Source organism: Mytilus edulis, chromosome 9, assembly GCF_963676685.1.
Source record: "Mytilus edulis chromosome 9, xbMytEdul2.2, whole genome shotgun sequence".
NCBI classification, from domain to species: Eukaryota; Metazoa; Mollusca; class Bivalvia; order Mytilida; family Mytilidae; genus Mytilus; species Mytilus edulis.
In genome coordinates, this window is record NC_092352.1 from 62,400,289 (window position 1) to 62,424,627 (window position 24,339).

Consider the following 24,339-nt stretch of genomic DNA (forward strand, 5'->3'; position numbering starts at 1 on the left):
AAAACAAATGGTTATAATTCTTCTTAAGTTGTCTCTCATGATGATATGTATTAAATATGTACCACTAGACGTTAAGCAAGTAACAATCATCAGGCTTTATTCTAATAGGCTAATCATTTCACAGCTATAAACATTCAGTGTCAAAAAATTAATACAGATCAAGTATTGAAAATAGGTGAATATTTTTGAGTAATATTTAAGGTCTCTTAAATGGGTACTTATCACAGCTACATTTATATATATACATTCCATTGGACAATATGTACCACTAGTGTAATGAACATTGAAGAATAAGAGCACGACATCAAAAGCAACATTCCTATGGAAGGTTGGTGATTTTCTCCGGGTACTCTGGCTTCCTCCACCAATGAAAAATGGCTGCCATGAAATGTGTTTCTTAAAAGTGGCGTTAAAACACCAAAAAAATCAAATCAAATCAAAAGCAACAAATGGAGCATTGACAAGACAAAATGATTTATAACTTTTTTATTTTATAAAATGAGTGTTTGTAAATGAGTAAATGCACAATACATACAATTTGACACGGATGGATCTATACCTGTTAGAATGTATAAAGTATTATGACCATAATTTATAACAGAAAGGAGGGTCACATCACGGCCCTTAAAAAGAAAAATAGACCTCTTGATAAATTTAATAAATTTCAGAATATGATATTAAAAAAATTGTTATTATGGTTCAACTCTGCTAAAGAGAAAGAAGTTCATCAATTAAAATAATCTCATAACATAATGAAGAAAAACCTGCTGAATCTATTGTTTTTTAGACATTCCATCTTGCACTGGTGTGAAGTCAGAAATATTATGCATGGGCAAACATAAGACACTCCTATCTGTAACAATTATGGTCCAATATAATTACTAGATGAGGTAGTTAAACAAAGATTAAGCCAACACCACTTCTTCATCAGTAATGTTAATACTATAATAATATCTCTTAATAACAACCAACATAATATATGTAAAAAACGTAAGAAACATTAAAAATTTCACTATTTTATGATTACATACAATGCCTTAAAATATCCATATCTCAACAATTTTGATGTTATCATTCAATGCAAGTCTCGCAAATCCATTGGATTTATTGATCGACTTTTATGGATTTTTGATGATTGTTGGCTAACAGAGGTGATGATTGTATAGAAAATTCATGGGAATGGAAATTTAACATTTAATACCCCTTGGTAAGGGGAAATTAACTACACAAATAGAAAACATCTTATGGGAAAAAGGGGAATATATAAAAGTAGAAATACTCTTAAAATTGTTACAAGAAAGAGTATCATAACAGGATTTCTAATAACAGGGAATTAATAAAAACTGGAAAAAATTTGAAAAAACAAGAATGCGTCCACAGTACCATGTTCAATGGACCGTGAAGTTGGGGTAAAAACTTTAATTTGGCATTTAAATTAAAAATATCATATCATAGGGAACATGTGTACTAAGTTTAAAGTTGATTGGACTTCAACTTCATCAAAAACTACTTTGACCAAAAACTTTAACCTGAAGTGGGACGAACGGACGAACGAACAGACAGATGGACGAACGGACGTACAGACCAGAAAACATAATCCCCCTCTACTATCGTAGGTGGGGCATACAAATACAGTTTAGTTTCTAGCAAGGCTAAGGGGATTTGATTGGTTAACATAGAAGAAAATGTAAATTTAACTAGCCCCTTAGCTGCGGCTAGCCATCTGTAGTTTATTCCAGATTTCAAAAAAATTACTAGTTTCAAATAATTCCTTGTTTAATACAAAACAACCATAAACTACTAATATAACTACATGAAGAAAACACATATATTGCACTAACCAATGTGTGAAAACTTGGCACCATATATAACTGGTACTTAATTTGGGTATTCAACCTTGTAAGAGTATCAAATCTTCCACTTCAAAAATAACATAATGGCACCCTAAATCATCTCAATATCAACACTTTTCATTGCTATCTCTATTTAATAGATGAATAATTTGCTCTTCATCTGTAATATCTTTATATAATTCCAGAAACATTGCTATGAAGTTCAACTTAAAGGCTTTTGAAAATTTACTTTCATTATATTACATGTACTCTCAAATGATTATAATATCAAGCAAACATTTTAAATCCAAATCATCTATGGTCAATAGCATATTTTTTTTTAAATGACTTTATAATGAGATTTGTTTTTTTAAACTGACATTAAAATATAAGAAGTCATATCTTTCCATGAACTACTGATTTGACTTTAGATTTAATCAAACTGACATAAAAATGTGGTAGGAAATTTTTTTTTTTTAATCTTTGATGCCAATATAGTTTTACTCATGACTGAAATAAATCTTTGAGTAAATTTTTTCTTTTCAATATTGACAAATAAATGGGGAAATGATGTCAACATTTCTCATGAGTTAAAATAAATATATGCTTGTTAATGAGAGTTATGAAAGTCAATTAAATAATTAAGATTGTACAGTCCTGGCCGCGAAGTCATAAAACTTTGCTCAGTGCTCTGAGCACAAAAATCATGCTCGAAACATGAAATCCAGAAATTTGATTGGTTGTTTTTCGAGTTTGAGTACAAAAATCATGCTCGAAAGTTTTATGACCGTGAGGCCTGAGCTGTTCAACTGAGTATATTCAGTAAGTTTATATCATATGTCATACATGTAGGTTACTAAAGCTCTATTGCACTGTCTTTTCTGAGACATACTTAAATGGCAAAATAAATATCTTCAGAATATTTTCATAGTACAGTGTACAGTATTGTAACAGGAGTTTATAAATATCAAAACTGACAACAAAAATCAATGTAACAAATTTACAAGAACCAATGCAACAATAACATCCTTTGGTACTAAATGTAATAAAATAAGAAATGTTCAATAAATATGAGTATTTGATCTTTCAAGCGCTGATTTTATTCATCATATATCATAAAAATAACCCAGTAAATTCAGAAATTATTGCAAAGTTTTTATCATCGTGAATAATGCAACTGGGTGAGTATTGCAATAATTATGAACTCTAATTCTGAAATTTGATACATGTATTTGTGTGCAGCTTTTCTTATAATCACAGTAAATGCAAGCAATAATTTCGGAATATACTGTTATCACGTCAAGTGGAATACAAAACAAATAACAGATCATAATGTAATCTTCCATGGTTCACTGAGTTTAAATCATTTTCAGATACAAAAAAAACCCATAAAATATCATACTTCCGTTCCTTGTACTTTTCCCTGAGATTTAATATTAGTATTTTTGACCTTGACACTAGGTCTCCTATCTTTCTCACTTGAGGTCACAAAACTGTCCTTGACCTCTGTCACATTAACATTGACCCTTGATCCTGAGAGTCTTAAACTAAGTCTGTTTTGATTTAGTAGAGGTAAAGAGTTTTCTTTGGCAAATTCTAAATTGTTCTTCTTCATTTCTTTAACTTCTTTCTTTTTTCGTCTTCTTCGTTTGAATATTATAAAAATTATTATGACTAAAATTATGAGTATTATGAATACTGATATTATTGGAATAACATAAGTCAGAGTACTAATTTTTGACTGTTTTAAAGTCATGTCTTCTTGTAATATAGCACTGTTAATTGGAATGTGATGTATATCAGTTCCATTCTGATTTGAATTAGTCTCTTTGATATTATTTTGAAGCTGTGATTCACGTTTTTGGGGTTGAGAAAACATGGCTGATCTCTTTCTAATGAATCGATGAGGAGATGCTCCTGCTTCTGTGATTACATATATAACTTGTAAATACCACTGATGTCCTGATATAACCTGGAAAGAAATTTAAAATGCAATAAATGAATTGTACCAAAAAATAAATAAAAAAAACCTTTCTTGTAGCATTCAGTCCTTATTTTAAAGAATAAATCTAAATTTTTGATTGATTATCTTTTCAACAATGTTACTTGAAAGTGATCATAAGGGTATAATTTGACAAGTCTTTAGTAGAAGCTGTCAGAAACTCTTTCCTTTTTCCTTCTATGCATGCATTTTCTATTAATAATTGCAGAAATATTTGATGTCAGTTGTGATTAACACAATTCTAAACAGGATCACAACTGTATCTTTTGTCTGAAATCTGCCTTGCATTTCCCCCCCCCATGAGTTATACATCTGAATTATTTAAGACAGCCATTTGATTCATCATTTATTATAATAATAGACACATCTTGAAATGAAACATTATACAGATGGTTAGGACAAGTTTGGCTAAAATTGACCCAATGCTTTCATAATGATTTTATTTTCAGGAAATATGGAAATATTGCTGATAATACAATTACTTGGTTTAAATCTTAATTGATTGGTATATCAAACCTTGTATAGAGGATCAACGCTGAGATAAAATCCATCCACTCCTGGAATATTGTTCAGATCTATAGTAAATTTGGCATTAAATGGGACACTATGAAAGTGCCTTACTTCTACATCACGGTTTCCTTTATCCTAGTAAAACAAAAAGAATAGGATTTTTAAGATGTGAGCATGAACGAGACAGTATAATAACAATTCTTTTTTAATCATAATGTCAAAAAGTATTAGACATGTACATCAATCAAATAAAATTCTTCAAATGTTAATATTTGACTTCATTCTCCATGTTAAAGCAAAAATACAAAAACTGCATAAAAAGCCTAATTTCTGAACCTCGTCCTTCATATTTACACATGAGTCTCAAAAGAACCCTAAATAATATTTTCTACATGATGTCTTATATGAAGTTGTTAACGTGGGTAAGTATACTTTTGGAGAAGGTAATAGTTCATAATAATGACCATTTTATGTCAAATGCATGATGTTGATTGAAAACTTTTTATGACATCCCATTGATATCTAAACTTCCATTTCCAATTTAATCTACCTGTAAACAATTTTGGTGGATTTTAATTAAATCAAAATACAATTTGGACATAAACTTATTCAACTTAAATCTTGAAATATATCACAATAATTTACCATTTCTCATGATTATCTGTTTAAAAATGTTTTATTTCATTTTGCTAAAGAAATTTATACTTAAGATGACAAATTTAATACATAAGTAGTAGGTTAAAATCAGTTGTGGTTGGAAAAAAGGCTCACATATTGCTTGAAACTGAACACAGAGGGTTCTTGTTCACCCCCCCCCCCTCCCCAAAAAAACAAAAAAACAACTCTGTTTATGAGTAAAAGGGTTTATTACATTGGTTGCAATGAATTACATTGATTTCCCAGTTAGATAAAAACCGATAATTTCACATGTGAAATAAACGTGGTTATTTCACTCTCTGACGTCATACAACAATAGGCGTTGTCAAGACGTCGATAACGGCGGATCAAAACAAATTGTGAATGCGTAGAAAAAAGATATAGTTCCTTATAATGTTATACATTAACTTCTTACAAAAAAGCCATTTGCCAATGTTATAAAAAGAATAACTAATTAAAGAATTCAAATATCGAAAAATATTCAACGCGTGACCGAACAACACTGATAATTAACTCATGCGCTACGCGCATTCGTGAATTAATGTGTTGTTCGGTCACGCGTTGAATATTTTTCTCTATTTGAATTCTTCGATTAGTTATTCTATAAGTCATTGTCACAATTTGTGTGTTATAAAAACTTTCTTTAACCATACCAGTATAAGAAACCTGTACTGTAGTTTAGGACTTGGCTGTAAACATCCAAACTGTGGCCCATCACCATAAACATCACCTTGTGGGTCAAAGGTTGGAATATATCCATCGCTTCCTGTAAAAAAAATCAAATATCAATATATAATTTTTGATTTGCTAAAGAGACAAATGGCAAGTAAATAAAACATTACTATAGAATTAAACACATCCTCCAATGAATGTGTTTAATCCAATTATAATTCTTTAATTATGATATGATGATTTTTGAAATATGTCTTAAAGTTTGAGCATCATCTGTTAGCACACATAGCTATAGTGTAAAACATTCCATTGATTTGTATTTCACATGCATAGAGGTTAATCTTCACATGTTAAATGTATTCTTGTCACCAGAATCAGAGTCAGATTTAGAGCGGGGTCCAAGGGGGCCACCTCATTGCATCTCTCACTCCTAATGCTTAATAATTCATTTGGATAATTTTCAGCTGTATATTATAAGACATCTGCCCAATGATAATAAATGTATATTTACCTTAAGTTATTTTTTGGTTGATGGTTTACAGTCTCATTGTTGTATACCCTTCTATCTCATTTTATTTGTGTAATTTAATAAAACTCTTGCAGTCAAAATAACAATATTTGGGTGATGTGTTTTAAATATAATACTTCACCTGTACAAAGATAAACTTTCTCTATAGACAAACTGTAAGCTTCTCTCAGATCTTGTGCAGGATTCCATAACACTCTACCATACAGAACCTCACCTGAAGAAAATAAGATCTATTTTAGTCTTTCTACTGAATGCTTCTATCCTTAGATCATCTAGCACCAAACAAAGGGAAATAATCAGGCTTCAGTACATTTGCACCAATGTTTCTGTTGTGTCAACTAATTTTTAAATTACAAGTATCAAATGCAGTAAAATAAAAGCATAGATTTGTTCTTTTTCACAAGAAGATATGTAGTACTTTTCATATAATCAAAATTATCTTCCTTTTAAAAAAAATCATGGTTTCAAGGACATGTGCAAACCCTGTTGTATTTACCTGGAGCGAACGATCTGTCATATTCAGGATCCAGGACTGAGGCACTGGTGTATGGATTCTTAAGGAACACCTCTTTATTATTTGTTAATTCAAACCTTGTGTCTAGAGAATACACTAATGGCACAGGTCTGTTGGACTGCTGGAATGCTATTGGTACTTCAAATCTAAACAGAAAATAAAAATTTCTGTAATTTGTAACTGCCTTGTACATTAGTAAATAAAATACTATTATTTTGGTAATGATGGCTCTTACCATGAATCAAAGTAATTAAAACCCTTAGCTGCAAAAAGTGGCCAACTGTGACCTTTACACTTTAAATTTTCAGCATTCCAAGATGTCCATAACTTTAAAAGACTGACTAAAATGTATAACACAGATGTACTCTTACAATTCAAATCCATAGCTTGTACATATTCATTGGCACTCAACCTCAGTTAATATTATACTTTCCTCAACAAAATACAATTATTGTTTAATAATTAACCTTTGAGGTTGTTTGGCTGTGCAGGGTGTGTTTGCTGACATAAATATCTGTGTGGATTTGACCAAACAAGGAATTAGTTCTACTGTGTATCGTCCTGTATAATCCTAAAAAAAAAAGTAAAATACTATCAGATTATAATAATCATTGTTATTTTTCTCATCATTATTTTGTAATGGAAATGAGTGTGGCTGTTAAGAGAATACTCACTTTGCTTACAACATTAAGTGTCATCTTTTGGTTATTTTCTAGTTCAATGATAAATAGTTCCATATTTTTTTTCATTTTTAATTTTAGTCTTTCTTACTGCAACACCATGATCTGAGTATAAAAAAACCCACTTGTTCAAACATTATTTCATAAATGCTATAATTTTGAAATAGTTACCTACCTTCAAATTATAATCACTTGTGGCCCTCCATAGTTGATGTGGACTGTCGAATGTCTGCTGAGACCAAACTAATGTTAAGTCAAAGGTGACGGGCATGCCTACTGGAGGTATGACCTTACTTTTTATGCCTTGTAAGGTGTGGTGCTCTGGTACATACATTCCTATAAAATTGGAACACATATTAGATACTTTCAATACTTTTAATTCTAAACAATATGTTTAAGTAATGACATATCTAATGGAATATTAAGTAATATCTTAATTTCAAGATTGTACAATAAAAAGATACAGAAACAAGAATGTGTCCCCAGTACACGAATGCCCCACTCGCACTATCATTTTCTATGTTCAGTGGACCGTGAAATTGGGGTAAACCCTCTAATTTGGCATTAAAATTAAAAAGATCATATCATAGGGAACATGTATACTAAGTTTGAAGTCGATTGGACTTCAACTTCATCAAAAACTACCTTGACCAAAAACTTTAACATGAAGCGGGACAGACGGACGGACGAACGAACGAACAGACGGACGGACATACGAACAGACGAACGGACGCACAGACCAGAAAACATAATGTCCCTCTACTATCGTAGGTGGGGCATAAAAATCTATGTGCTTGGTCAATTTTAATCATCTATGACATACAACCTCATGATATACAACACCAAATGACTGGAATCATTCAAATTCAGTTTGATAAAGTGCAGTTAACTTTAGCAAAAATAAAAAATGTTGGTGTTATTTCAAAGAAAATATGCTTCTTTAAAAAAAATCTTTTTAAAGAATAATTAACGATATATTTTGTATTGAAAATAGTTACTGTATTATTTTCAGAATTACTGATATCATAATTAGAATCCAGGTTTAATATTTAATGGTTTCTATTTTTTAGGATTTGTTTCCATATTTTAGCTTTAATTTGTTTTAACAGGTATAAATGTAGAAGATATATCTTCACCTAATGCTGAAATGTCATTTTCGTATTCAACTTTTACAGACCATCAAGTCCACAAATTAATAAACTTACAAGATGAAATACATTATATTCAAATGTTGGCCTACCTCTAAACTTTGTTTGAGTTTTCAAATCTATCACAAGTCTGCCATCCCTGCCTACCAGTACTTTGAGTACTTGTAAATCTCCAGCTATCTTGCCCTCACTCTCCAGACCAGTTTGCCACAGTATATTACTATAGTAAAAGGAGAACTCCATCTCTGTGTGGTGTTGCAGTGAGCCCCACCCTACGGGAGCCGTGGTATATAGGTAGTAAACATACAACGGAACTCTCACAGTCAAGTATGTTTTTCCATTGTCTTTAACCTGCAGAAAACAACCCAAAGAGTAAAAAGAATACCCATATTGATGATCTAGACATATTCCCACTCCTAATTCAAAGTATCGTAAAACAGGAATTAGGTATCTTACACTATATGAAAAGCATTTATATGATACATTAAAACTTATTAATTTCAAGCAGTTGACCAAATATGGATGACATTTTATTTGTTCCATCTTCAATGTATGAAGTTATAAGAATTTCACGGAAACTGATACTAGAGTGATGTGAACTTTTGCTACCAATTGAAGGCAATTGAGATAAAAAAAAATATTAATAAAAGCCATGTTTTGTTCCTTTTCTTTATGTGTGTACCGATTTGATGTAACCAAATAAAACATCATATCTTTTTTACCATTGTATTTTAAAGAATGAATATTTTAAACATTAAAATGAAAATTGGTTATTAGCTATAGATAACTGTTTTATATTTTTATAGATTATCGTTGATCATTACAACGAGATTGATTTTCTCGCTTGAGCTGGTACAGCGAAAGTGAGAAAAGCAATCGAGTTGAGATGACCAATGATAATCTGTTTATCGCTATTTTACCTATGACAACGTTGTCAATTTCAATGTCAATTTCGTTAGCAACTCCACATGGCCTCCTTAGGGAGCTACCATTTGATTTTTATGGGGGGGCTAGGATGAAAAATTTTGTCCTGCATTTTTTTTTTAGCTGTAATCTCTGTCCTACCTTTTTATTTTTCACTCTGTTCGGGCCTGCCTTTTTTTTTTTAGTTTATCCTGACTTTTTTTTTTTGCAAGTGTCTCATCCTGCCTTTTTTTTTACTCAAAACTCCTGTCCTGCCTATTTTTTTCAAATTTCATCCTAGCCCCCCCCTAAAAATCAAATGGTAGCTCCCTTAGTTTCTAGCGATAATTTTTCCATCTCAAGTGAGAAGCATGATATGAAAATTATCACAAAAAAAGTTCAAAAGAAAAATGCACAAAATAGCGTTAAAACTCTTTATTTCTTACCTGGAAATCCGAGACAACTTTTCCACCACATAGATCTACTAGATTTGTCATGTGATACCAAGCTTCAAAGTTCCACATGCATGACTTCAGGTCCAAATGGCGATATAAATCAATTGTCTCATTCTGTCTCAGACTGGGATCAAACTGATATGGGAAATTATGTGATGGTGGAAACATGTGATTGCTTTCTAGAAATCCACTCTCTACCACATTTTGTCTCTCTTTGTCTGTGATTAAGTTAGAACAGACATGCTGTTGTCTGTAAACTGGGTCAGAAAGTACAAATCGTAGGTTATGAAGTGGATGGGTGGATATAAGTGGCAGGTGGCCATCTTGGTGTGGAATTCTGATGGAGATGCGTACCTTGTTTGGATGTTTCTCATCTTCTGGTCCAACATAATCAAGTTTTGCCAAAAATGATTGTGCGCCATAAAAATTGTTTGTCCAACTGAAGACGGGAGATTTGCATATTCCATCTTCACTGCTGATAATAACTGGCTCACTCCTTGTTGGTATACCAGGATTAGTATTTCTATGTAAAGGTTGGGCAACACATCTAACATGAAAATTAGGTCTAAAGTAAATGCTATCAAGAACTTTTGTTTCCACACTGGTGAACACTGTGTTGTCTGTAACTGTAACAAAAGGTGACCTTGAGTTGTCGTCTGCTATTGGCATGGCAACCTCCCAACTATACAACATGGAAGTCTGGTTGATTCCTGATTTTTGACACAGTGAATGTGTCACAGCATACGATGGGTAATGGACATCACATGGCTGAAAAGAGAAAGGAGTAGGTCCAGTAAGACTCCTTTTTGGCCCCAAAATATAGCAGTTTTACAAAATTGTTAAAATGTAAACTTTACAGTAATAGGTAGAATAACTGTGATAAAAACTCTTGTTTTACCTATTTTAAACCACCTTATTATGTCTTTGCCTAATCCTTCAAACAGTGTATTCCAAAAAAATAATGACATTTTTTATTCTTTTGTATGGAATTCTCCTATTCATAGAGTGAAGAAGGACATATTGATTAAAGAATATTTGGAGGGAGGATTAAAAATGATAGATCTTTATAGTTTTACCATGGCACTAAAATCATCATGGATAAGAAGGATTTTTCAGAGAGATAATAAGTGGCAAAGTATTTTGATGTCTGATATTGATAAAAATAAACTTTTTAATTGTGGTGTTCAGTATATCAAACAAGCTAGTTTATATATTAAAAACAGTTTTTGGAAAGATGTATTCAGAGCATGGGAAATGATTACTGATAAAGAAAGAAATATGGACTATGAATATTTTTTATCAAGTCCTATTTGGTTTAACAATATGATCAGAATTGGTAATAAACCTGTTTTTTATCAACATTGGTTTAATCATGGTTTACAGTATGTTAATGATGTAATAGATGAACATGGATGTTTTATTTCATTAGAATTGTTACAGCAATGTTATAATATCAATGTAAATTTTCTGAATTACATGAGTGTTATTTCTGCTATTAAAAAAGCAGCAAACAATTACAAAAAAGGTTCATACAAGTTATGTTGTCCATTTATTCCAGCTTGCTTACAAGTCTTTTTTAAAAGTATAAAAGGTACTAAAGATATGTACAAAATACTCATAAGTAACAAGGTGACTCCAACAGGACAACTGAAGTGGAGTGAAATATTAGGTGAAGATCTCATTTGGAAACATATATTCAAACTACCTTTTACAGTCACTGTCAATACAAAACTACAGCGGCTTCAGTACAGAATCAACCATAAAATTCTTGCCACAAATAAATTTTTATGTAAAATCAAACTTATCGATAACCCTCTATGTACTTTTTGTAAATTAGAAGATGAAACTGTTGAACATATTCTGTGGAATTGTGAGATTATCCAAAATTTTTTACAAGATGTAGATTATTGGTTCTTATCTGGTGGGGTAAGCCTGCCACTACATAAGTTGAATTTTATTTTTGGAGATATATCAAAAGTTCGAAAAGATGATCCATATAATTTGATTTTTCTATACATGAAACAATATATATACAACAGTAGATGTTTTTCAAAAGATCTTTCAGTCAGTGCCATTAAAGAAAAGTTAAAATATATGTACAATTTAGAAAAAATAATGGCAGTCAAAAATAAGAGACAAAAACACTTTGATACCATGTGGAATGCATTTAAAGTATTATTTTTATAATTCAATTTGTCATTTGTTTTTACAATCTATATTTATTGTCAAAACTAACATAAAATATTATTGTATCTAATAGCACAATTTATTATGTACTGAAAATCTTACGGGATATTTTTTAACCTCTTCCTTTTTTTCTTTTTTTTTTCTGTTTTTTTATAAAATTCTTTAAAATTCTCAAGTGCCACACAGTGGTACATAAACATTTAACTCTAATTATATTTTCTTCTGTATTTTCTTGCTTCTTTTTTTTCATATAAATAGAAAAAATTAATTTACAACAATGTTTATTGTCATAAATAAATATATATTCAAATCTATTGCTAATATTACTGTATGTATGTTTGATGTGTTGTATTTGTTGTAAATCTTGAAAATAATAAAAATTGAAAAAAAAAAAAAAAAAAAAGAAAAAAAAAATGTAAACTTTTAGTTATTTATTGGAAAGTAGAATGCTTCTGCTACATAAATATGGGCTGTTTTTGACAACACAATGCACATGTATCGGGTATTAGTATCATTAAGTCTTGCTAAATTACTGAAATAGTCACAATTATAGCATTTTAGTTAAATTTCAGACGTGTTTCCGTCTTACAATGTAAATGAAAGTGGCTGCATTTGTGTTCATTCTTAATATTGAAATGAAAGTTGTATTTAATGATAATACATAACATATATAAAGGCTTAGGATGAACACGGATGCGGCCACTTTCATTTTTGACAAAAACCATCTGAAAAGAGACATTTTTTGGCATATTTGATAGATTTTTCATATTTAAGCTTAAATTGGAGCTTTTTTTCATGACTAAATTAGTAAAAATCTTTTACGTAAACTAATTCAATCAAATGAAATAGACACTTAAGTGTTTAAAAAGTGTCCATAATCTTTCGTCAGATGAACATGATATTTGAGGCAAAAATCAGCCCTTACCGGGACCTACTCATTTACCAAATCTTTGTACTGTACTGTCAATGATTTAAAATAATCTATGATGAAACAATTATGTGTATATAGTGATGTCTTCATAGAAGTTACGCAATACTTAGAGAATGGTGATCTAATTACAGAGTATCTGTATTACTATTTTTTGTTTATGAAGAAAAGCCAGTCAATTTGGGACATTTAAAAAATGCCATGACTAATAAACAGAAACTTACAAATTCAGGACAGCTAAAAATAATTCATACAAGAAGTTAGTAAATTATGAAATTCCACTAAAATTTTAAAGTACATGGTTTATAGTTAAAATAGATACAAACAAGAATATCAACAAAGCAAAACTATTCTAAGACTACTGTGGATTCACTTATTTTCGTGGGTACCAATTTTCGTGGATTGAGGAAAACTTACATGTTCGTTGATATTTGATTTCGTGGTTTTGCCGAAGTCTGCATACAAGCCATACGAAAATTTGTCATTCGTTGAACATTTAATTTCGTGGTTCAACTGTTCCCACGAAATCAACGAAAATTGGTATCCAACGAATAATAATGAATCCACAGTATTACAATACCCCAATAAAATTGTATTCCTATACTTAATGTGACAAAAACACAAAGATAACCTAGAATAAGTGCCTACTTATACTTACTGTGACACAAACTAAAGGATAACCTGGACTAGGTACCTGTTCCATTCCAATGTCAACATTGTCATAATGAAGTAAGGACACAACCTATAAAAAAAATATTTGTGCTTGATTATGACTGTTATTCTTTTCCTTTTTATAAAGTACTGCTTAGAGTGAAAAGTGTTTTTTTTTAATCTATTTTGTTACACTTAATGAAATATAAAACATTTCTAAAAGTCAAGAAACTGCCCTTCTGTAATTTTATTTCATTACTAAACTTAAACTTTATAATAAGAGGCTGTCAGAGTGTTTCCTGCAAAGTTTGAGCTCTGAACAGTTGAGCAAGTATGAACACTACATTTAAGCTTAAAACAGCTCTGAATTTGGAATGTGATTGAATATTTGAAACAGCATAGGTTTGTGACTCAAAATCAATGCAGTCAAAGAACTGAAATATTTGAAATTGGACATTTATCTATTATGGTCCAATATTCAAAATCTTAGTACATTACTAGAATCAGCATATCAAAGATTACACAAGGAATTCATTTCTCTTTTAATCAAGAAGGATAGGTTATTATATCTACCAGTTAATAAATACAGAAAACCTATCAATATAGATTTAATTATACTCACAACTGGAGGAGTAGGCAGAACAAGACTACCTGATACTTCATCGTCTAACACTGTGACAGTTGTAGACATAATGTCCCCAGGCTCAGCACCTCTCATGCTTTTCTCATCTAACACAATATAGAATGACTCATGCCATTCAGTGTTACTGTTATATATAACATCCACAGAAAACTCAATAGATCTCATTCCTAAAAAGGAAAAAACATGGAAGTATTATGACAGGAAATGCAAATTTCAACAGGATACTATATAAGTTTTTCTGAAAATATTTTTAACAATATAATAATGTTGTTGATCTGATTGTGTCTATGCATCATGCAAAGCTAGAAAATTGTTTCGAAATTGTCTATAGGTCAAAATTGTAGGAAAGATCTATGAAAGATCTCTTCAGAATTTTATGACCTCAATTTAACTATTCTTTACAGAAGTGAAGTAAAAGATTTTACCAGTACTGTAGATGTAATTTATTTCTTCTCATATTTCTATAAAAACAGAATGAATATTGAAATGTATACATGTATTAAACAGAAATACAATTTTTATAACTTTCTCGTATACCTGGTTTAAACTGTAATACCAGACTTTTAGCATTATAATCCAGTCCTGACAAAGCTGATCCATCTCTAGTACTACACCTAACAACAGAGGTATGGTTCAGATCTCCCATTCTCATCACCATGACAACCAATGTAGAAACAACATCAGCAAAGACAGGTTCCATTATACTGTAGTCTGCTAGCTTGAACTTTATCCTAGGAACTAAAATATGTATAACTTAAGAAATAATACATTATAAGGCTTGAATGAATATTGAATATACAATTGTTTGGCTCTTAAATAAAAATATCTTACCACATACAAAAGAAGGATAGTTGTAATACAAAAAAATATACTTTTCAAAAACTTGCTGAGTAATATTTTTTTTTATTAGAAAAACATATTTTTACTTAGAGAATTGGCTATGATAGTTTTCAGAGATTTAATACACTACTTAAAAAGTCTCAAATGTTTTTTTAAACTTGATATATTGTACAAACACGTGCAGCTGTCTCATGTTTGTTAAATATTGATTTTGATGAATTTCTGTCTCATTGATGTATAGTACAGGTCTTTGTTTTATAAAAAAAAAAAATATATCTAAATGTTAAAATGATTCACCCTGGAAATCTATCCAGAACTGAAATGTGTGACAACAATACTGTTGAAACAGATTCAATAGACAAAACAACAGCCAACAATGATTATGTTAAAATGTGGATTAACATTGTTAAATAATTTGTGTCATTGGGTAGGTGTTGCAGTGGTATGTCTTTTTAAGTCATGTCAAAATAGTTTGTTTTTTTAACAAGTAATGAATCCTGCTATCTTACCATCCTCATCATTGACAACAAAGATTGTTGTCATGGTAACCTGTCCTAATTCTGCTTTACAGAGTTCTGTCCCTTTAGGTTCTGCCAGTCTTAGGTAGAACAATTCTCTGGGTTCATAATCTCCATCATCAACTATGTTTACTGTACAATTCTTTACCTGAAAAGTTCACATTATTTGGTGAAAATAGTTAAGAGAACTTCCCTGGTTTTTTTTACACTATTGTCAAAAATTTGATTGCATGTCTGATAGTTTATGATAGGATTATTCATTATATCTTAATTAAAAAAAATTAAAGTGACTAAGTATACAAAGAAATTAACATTACCAATATTTTTTAAGTCAATTTGGTTTATGGCATTGTTATTGTTTGACAACAAATACACTAAGAAATCTTTATAGATTGAATGACAATTTTTACACTGCATTGCTTCATTAAGACATGCATTACCATTAAAGACTGGTGGTGATTTCATAGTTTTGTAATCATTGGTTGGAATTTTTTGTTGTTGACTTTTTCTGTGTTCTATATGAGTTAATTCTCATATTGGTAAATTCTAATCTAAAAACCTTTTATGGTTAAATAACTACCAATGTATGCATACAATTTTTTCCTAGATTTCTTGATAATTGTTAAACTAAATTGCAGAGATTCATTATCTTTTCCTAAAAGTTAATATAATCAAACTGAATATTATAAAAAAAAAAACATAGTTTAATACCTTTTCCCCAGGTAGAAATGTTATCCTGGAAACTTCTGTGAGTGGTCTTTCGTCATAGTCCATCATGACATGTGCTGTGTTTTGTCTTGTGTAACAGATCACAGAGGATTCAAAACTAAGATCACCTGACCTGTACACAAGAACGTGGATTGACCTTGAACTCTCATCAACTGTGTACTCATGTGAATCAAAATACATTATGGGAACTGAAACAAAACCGCATTTCTTTCAAAAACAGCTAATATTACAAATCAAAACTAAAATTTATGTTTTGTTAACAATTCTTGGTTATGCCTTAAAAAAACCTGATAAATGAGATTAATAATTTGCAGTAACAGTTACAAACATAGATATCTGTTTTCTGTAGAATATATATTTCATTGTTGTATTTTGGTTTCTTCTCCAAATTTTGTAATACATGTACTTAGAATTATTGAAACAATGGTCCTATCAAGAAGTAACAAGAATGTGTCCATAGTACGTTTAATCCCGCTGCAAATGTTTGTATCTGTCCTAAGTCAGGAATCTGATGTACAGTAGTTGTTGTTTGTTTATGTAATTTATACGTGTTTCTTGTTTCTCCTTTTTTTATTTTATATAGATTAGACCGTTGGTTTTCCCGTTTGAATGGTTTTACACTAGTAATTTTGGGGCCCTTTATAGCTTGTTGTTCGGTGTGAGCCAAGGCTCTGTGTTGAAGGCTGTACATTGACATATAATGGTTTACTTTTTTTAAATTGTTATTTGGATGGAGAGTTGTCTCATTGGCACTCACACCACATTTTCCTATATCCATAGTACACGGATGCCCCACTCACACTATCATTTTCTATGTTCAGTGGACCGTGAAATTGGGGTAAAAACTTTAATTTGGATTTAAGATTAGAAAGATCATAGGGAACATGTGTACTAAGTTTCAAGTTGATGTAACTGTAACTTCATCAAAAACTACCATGACCAAAAACTTTAACCTGAACTGCGCACTATCATTTTCTATGTTCAGTGGACCATGAAATTGTGGTCAAAACTATAATTTGGCATTAAAATTAGAAAGATCATATCATGGGGAACATGTGTACTAAGTTTCAATTTAATTTGACTTCAACTTCATCAAAAACTACCTTGACCAAAAACTTTTACCTGAAGTGAACGTACGCAGAGACGGACAGATGGACGGAGACACAGACCAGAAAAAAATAATGCCCCTCTACTATCATAGATTGGGCATAAAAAAAATATTGTACATTTTAAAGTATTGAGTGTGTCAGATCATAAAACTTTCCAGTCAGTTTTTTGTACTCATACTCCAAAATCAACCAATCAAAATGCTGGATTTCATGTTTTGAGCATGATTTTTGTGCTCTGAGCACTGAGCCAAGTTTTATGACTTCAACCCCAGGGCTGTAGGTTTTGTTACAATATCACTTTTATCTTAAAAATACAAACAGAAAAGTATTACATTGTACTGATGTTAAAAAGTCAAGTTTTTTATTTCGTAATCTCCCTAGAGAGCTGTATGTATAACAAATCTAGTAAGTTAAGTAAAATACTGTATTTTACATAAAGTTTACTCAAGCATATATGTTGGTGTATTATATACATGCAATATAAAATGGAGGTAACTTTTAGTTTACTTGAAATAAATTAAGTACTTTGTATTATTTATTTCCCCACTACTTACTGTCTAATTCATTGTCATAAATGCTAATACTGGCAACATATGGCAGGGACAGAATACTGCCTATTGGTGTACTAAGGAACACAGCAAATGTTTCATTGCCCTCTAACTTAGGGTCAGCAACATCATCTAGTATGGTTATTCTACATTTCTGAGGGAAAAAATCATTGATTTAAAAATTATGACATAACACCTCTAAGAAAATTTAAGAAATACACATTTCTAAAAACTGTTAGGTTAAAAAAAAAACAGAGACAAGAGACAATACTGAGGGGGCAACACAAGTTGTTAATGACAGGAAAAATCATGCATAACTGATACTTGTTACATTATCTCAATTGGTCACACCAAAATATAAATAATTATTTTAAGAGTTTTAAGTTCCATTGACAGTTTGATATATGTCCTTGTGACCATTATTCCTTTGAATACATTTTTGAACAGAGATTTAAACGTACAAATTAAATTCCCTTATAAAGTGATTACCTGAATTGTCTCCCCTGGTGCAAATGTAATCTGACTTGAGCTAGGGATATAGTCCTGTCTAGGGGTGGCAGAAGGTGGTTCTGTCATCCTTGTAGCACACCAGACCATGGAGTCATGTGACAGATCTGATCCACGACGTACAACTTCCACTTCCACATCACCAGAGTTCTCATTAAAATGGTACTGAGAAAGCGACAGGTGGATAATGGATTCTGAAAAATACAACAACCATTAAACACAAAATTATCATTATTAGCTACCAAAATGTTCTGCATGTCAGGTTTGAAATCAACAAAGTTGATAATCTATTTACATTAGCTTGTATGCAAATTTATAAGAGCAATAATTCAAAATCCATCAAGTTATTTGATTTTTTTCATTTGAAAACTCCAGCATGTACCAGTATGAGGGAGCAAATTAAAAATAGTTCAAGCATATTATTTACCATCATTTGGTCCCCTTATAATAACTGTAGCCTTGTCCATTGGACCAACAACTGTGTTGTATGTAGGGGCTGATAACACTAACTCAAACTGCTCAGAAGACTCAAATTCACTGTCATCTATAATCTGAAAGCAATAATAAAAAGGTATGATATCCAGGTTTCTCTTCTCCTTTAATCAAAGCTAGAAAGGATGAAATTTCATTTTATCTCTTCTTCTTTTAAAGTGCTATGGTAAACACTGTTTCAAGCAAATGGAAAATAAAGCAATATTAAACTTGCAAAAAGAGTGAAATTTTCATTTAGTGTGATATTTTATGTTTTTTTTCTTCAGTTCTACGCTGTAATATTCTCTGTATAACAAGTCCAGACTTGACAATTACCTTGACATCACAGTTAGACCTGGTCATCCCTGGTTGAAATGTCACTCTGTATACATTAGTTTGTCCTCTACTGATGTAGTCAGAGCCTGATTCAAGTGAGTCTAGACTGCTCCCTTTGGCTGTTAGACTGGTAGTGTAACACACAACAGACACACTAGAACTTAAGTCACCTATAATCAATATGATGAATAACTTATTGAAGATTCTACATGTTCAGAAATTCTTACCTGCATTTATTATGACATGTCAAGTCATTAGGAATAGTAACCTTTTTTTATATTGGTACAAAGACAACTCTAGAAAAATGATAGAAAGCTTGCAACTATTACTGAATTATGAGGCTTACTGGTTATGATAATCATATATGGTCCACTAAGAATTGATATAGACAATGTTATTCTTCAAGTTGATTATTAGGGACATTTTGAGTTTAAAGGACTGTAATTGAGATTGAACTGGCTGTTTAAATGTTTTACCATCATCCAATATCTCTGATATTATTTTCTGATTTTCCTGGAAAAGTGTTGTTGAATATTGATCTATTGTCACTAGTTTTCTATTACATGTACCTGTTCTTATAAGGGCAGCTGACACCACTCCACTTGTCTCATTCACACTATATACAAGATCCTTGAATTGAATGGTAGGCACTGCAATGATAAGAAGACATGTAAATAAGATAACAATTTGTTTCTACTTATAGATATATTGTTCTTTCTGTGTTCACGTGTGCATGCTTAAAGTAGATATATATGATAAGGTCATAAAATCCAAAGACCTTAGTTTGTCAAACATAAAATTCAATTATCAAAATTCAATTTTTAAAACCAAAATAAAGTTTTTATTGACTTAAAATCTATTCTTTTTCTATGATTTTTTCCCTTTTGCATGTAAAAGGATAATAATATTCCAAGATGTAAGAGAGCCTAACCATGTAGCATACATATCTAAAAAGAAAAGCACTTCATATAACATACTTACTGTCTTCTTCATCTGATATGATCACAGCGACCTTATTATTACTTCCAATCAGACTATAGACAGGCTGTATCAGTTCTACAGAAAACCTTTCTGGACCTTCAAATGTTGAGTCATCATTGATGATAATACTACACACTTTCATATCCTGCCAAGCATCAAACTGGACCTGTCCTGAATGTTCCCTATAATCCTGGTCTCCTGGTCTAGTCACTGATTGGGTATAGGTGGCAGTGTCTGGGCTGGTTTTACATGTAACTACACTATACTGTAAACAAAAGATAAAAAGATGTAGTATGATTGCCAATGAGACAACTCTTCACAAGAGACCAATTGACACAGAAATTAACAACAATAGGTCACTGTACAGCCTTCATCAATGAGCAGTATGGTTAAAGTCAGGATTTATACTCCATTGAAGGATGTTCATGAGTCAATACATATATATAGAAATTACTTGTAACGGAACATTGTGAGAGAGAAAAATGATTCCTTCAGAAGTAGACCTTATCTTGGGTAGAAAACTGTGGCAACAGGTACTGCTTCAACTTTTATTAAATATAGATGAAATATTTGCCACTGGATTTTAATTAAATTAATCCTATATGGCAATACGACCAGTACAAAGATATTTTATTGTATTCCTTTAAAATATCTTTGATTAGTAAATATAAATAAATATGAATAAATATGAATAATCATAGGTCATACAAGTTAATGTTACAGCAACACAACAATATATTACCTGCTTCAGATTTCCTTTTTTAACAACTGGTACCCTGATGACTCCTGCTGACTCTGATACATTGTATTCAGGGGAGATAAATTGGATCACAGACCACATGATGTGGAATATATTATTGGATATTCGATTGGGCTTACTATCAACAAGGTCAAAGGTGAACATATCTTCAGTTATATCATCCTTGCTGGTCAGTACATAACTAATTACTTCATGGTCAATGTCATCTGAAAATTAAGATAACAAGTCAATAACAAGTCCATTTTTTTTCTGGATTGCATGGTGCAATTAGGGTTTGATCTATATGAAGTTTTATACTACAATGTAGTAATATTTTACAGTGTAGTTTTTAACTCTTCTCCTTCCTCTATCCATATAGTAGTGACACCATAATGACTCAGAACTTTTTTTCCAAGTGATTTTGTTATTTGTTTATTTGTTCATCATTTTCTTATTGACTTTTCTAGTTGTTTCTGCAGTTATTTTTCTGATGTTTGAAAATCAGAAACTGTGTCCTCAGGGCTTCCAAAAAATATTTGAGCCAGCCGGACATTTCATATCTGATCCCGATTTTAATCCCTTAAGACTTAGTCACAAAAGGCAATTATGGTAATCAGATGGCCATTCCAATGATTGACATTACATTAAAAAAAAACGATTTTAAACTTTACTTTGATATGATATGAATTTGATGTTAGGATGTTACTGTTAAATTGGCAGTGCATCATTCAAAGTGTGCACATCAGTGTGCTCATATCTGCCATAGACTTTTTATTTGTGCAAAATGACATTGTCAAAAACTACTTTCGTTTTCAACTGGATGCTGACTTGACAATGGTAAAACATGGACCATAAACAGATAGGTAAAATCCGTGTATTTTTACAAAGCACGACTGAGAGAAGAAGCTCTTTCCACGTTATTTCTTCAACAAAATACTTGAATTGAACGTTAGAAACAGGTATCATTGATAATTTTAGCATTTTTGAAGAAATGTAGGATGCATTATTAAATTTCCCACCTGTGCACATGCGCACACGTGTTCTAGTTCATACGACATAGTTCTGACGATTTTTTATTTAAAACCTTAAAATTTTTCATCAAATCATTTTGATAAACTAATTTCTAATAATTTTAATCTTTAGAACGAAATCAATTAGATACAAACCGCTGAAATGTAAGAAAATATTTGTGATTAAACCGATCAATTTATACGATGTCCGGTACTGATCATAGTTCACCTGTCACCTGAACAGGTAGATTTCAGCTGTCCAACTACTAATTAGCCTTGATTAAAATTAGAAAGTATTGAAGTAGGTGTTGTTTTGATAGTAATTAATCATCATGTCACATTTATGACCGGAAACGTGTTGATGTTAAAGGCAAAAGGTTGGGTCAAAAAGATCGTGAATTATGTAAAAATGACCGAAAAAGCCTTGAAAAATAAAAAGTATATGACCGTTTCATGCTTTGCCCAGCCGGACTTTTACCGGACATTATACAAATGACCGGAATATATGACCGTTTTGGAAGCCCTGTGTGTCCTTCAAATTGTTTACAAATGATTGAAGCAAAACTCACTCTCTTTTTTGATAGACTAATAAAGTGTAAACTTATCAAAACAATAATCCCTTCTTTGTCTTAAACATTTGTTAGTGTGTGCAGACTAAGACATAATTGTTAACCTTGTGTGAAAGAATATATAGCCACTGTAGGATTAGCAGTATTCTCTAGTCTTCCATGTTCTGATCCCCTGGTTATCACATAAGTCAGCTCAACAGGTGCAGTATCAACATCAGTGGCCTCCAGTTCTCGTGGAGTTATCAAATTATAGGCCTGCGAAGCATAAAAAGGGTGTAATATAGAATTGCATTCATATATACTCCTTAAAGTAAATAGAACACAAGAACTTTAGTTAGTTGGTTCACATACAAAAATAGCATTCCTCCAGGAAATAGTTCCTCATTTTTGTTTTTTCTTTCTGATTATCATAACTATCCCAGAAAGCTGAGATTGTTCTACATAATTTATAAGGAAGGAAGCTGAATTTCTAAATTTCCGCATCGGTCCACTTTAAAATCATTCTTTAATTATGTTAAATAAACTTACCTGATTGCCTGACTGTTCTAAGAACTGTAATCCTAAGTTTGTTTTTAGAACAGGACTCCCATCATCTAGTGGCATGATATCAATTTCAAAATCCTAAAAACATAATAATATGTAATGAGACTTTAAACCAGGTGCTCCGCAGGGCGCAGCTTTATACGACCGCAGAAGTCGAACCCTTAACAGTTGGGGCAAGTATGGACAAAACATTCAAGCGTGATACAGCTCTGAATTTGGATTGTGATCAAATTTTTGACATTACATGGTTTTTTTTACACAAAACAAATGTCAAGATTTTACAAATCAATCAAAGATTTCTTCTTCAAACTTTTTAAATCTAAAATTAAATAGTTGACACAGCATTTTTTCTGACACAGAATGAATGTTGTCTAATGAACTTAAAAGTTTTTTTTTGCCTTTGAGCAATTCACTATGCTGTTGAATATTAATCCTCTCAAAAAAATGTTTGAAGAAATTTTCTTTTTATTTATGAAATCTGAAATTTAAACCCCCCCCCCCCTTTTTTTCACATCCCCGTTTCCCTTTTTTCAAAACTGATATCAATTCAAATTTCTAATGGAGTTTGCAACAATAACTACTCTTTTAAATACATCATAAAATATTAAAATGTAAAATAAAGTGCTTGTTATCACTGAATGGTAAAGATTGGTTGGTAGTAAAAGTGAATATATACATTGTTTATTGTATAAAACAATAAAAAAAACTTCATTAGCAACATTTTATATTGGCAAATTTCCAATGAAGTTATTTACATAAAGTTATTGGCAAATAAAAATAGAAAATGACATCATAGTCATGTCTGGCAAATGTCCAACATACATTATCTAAAAACATTTTAGATAAGATAAGGAAAAAAAGCTTCATCAGCAACATTTTATATTGGCAAATTTCCAATGAAGTTATTTACATAAAGTTATTGGCAAATAAAAATAGAAAATGACATCATAGTCATGTCTGGCAAATTTCCAACATATATTATCAACTACTATTCTATACAAAGAAAGATAACTCCAATTGAAAATTAATTGCTATTGCACAATATTGTGCAATTAGATATTTCTTGCTATTGTGCAATACTGTGCAATTGAAAATTTCTTGCTATTGCACAATACTTGATATGGAATC

General features: G+C 31.1%; 1 protein-coding gene across 1 annotated transcript in view; it reads right to left on the reverse strand.

Moving 5' to 3' along the window:
• Positions 1-471: 471 nt before the first annotated feature.
• LOC139488760 (extracellular matrix organizing protein FRAS1-like) overlaps positions 472-24,339 on the reverse strand; it is a 114,349-nt gene continuing 90,481 nt past the window's right edge. The window contains exons 41-64 of the mRNA XM_071274645.1: positions 23,197-23,289; positions 22,773-22,923; positions 21,093-21,316; positions 20,351-20,615; positions 19,939-20,019; positions 19,370-19,539; positions 18,990-19,113; positions 18,545-18,756; positions 18,062-18,209; positions 16,381-16,586; positions 15,661-15,817; positions 14,849-15,049; positions 14,291-14,478; positions 13,676-13,759; positions 9,894-10,670; positions 8,637-8,895; positions 7,572-7,732; positions 7,184-7,287; positions 6,699-6,862; positions 6,324-6,416; positions 5,655-5,767; positions 4,351-4,479; positions 2,629-3,804; positions 472-2,489 (exon numbers count right to left, since the gene is read on the reverse strand). Of these exons, the coding sequence (XP_071130746.1) occupies positions 3,229-3,804; positions 4,351-4,479; positions 5,655-5,767; positions 6,324-6,416; positions 6,699-6,862; positions 7,184-7,287; positions 7,572-7,732; positions 8,637-8,895; positions 9,894-10,670; positions 13,676-13,759; positions 14,291-14,478; positions 14,849-15,049; positions 15,661-15,817; positions 16,381-16,586; positions 18,062-18,209; positions 18,545-18,756; positions 18,990-19,113; positions 19,370-19,539; positions 19,939-20,019; positions 20,351-20,615; positions 21,093-21,316; positions 22,773-22,923; positions 23,197-23,289 (4,680 nt within the window). The 3' untranslated portion in view covers positions 472-2,489; positions 2,629-3,228. The remainder of the gene's footprint in view (positions 2,490-2,628; positions 3,805-4,350; positions 4,480-5,654; positions 5,768-6,323; positions 6,417-6,698; positions 6,863-7,183; positions 7,288-7,571; positions 7,733-8,636; positions 8,896-9,893; positions 10,671-13,675; positions 13,760-14,290; positions 14,479-14,848; positions 15,050-15,660; positions 15,818-16,380; positions 16,587-18,061; positions 18,210-18,544; positions 18,757-18,989; positions 19,114-19,369; positions 19,540-19,938; positions 20,020-20,350; positions 20,616-21,092; positions 21,317-22,772; positions 22,924-23,196; positions 23,290-24,339) is intronic.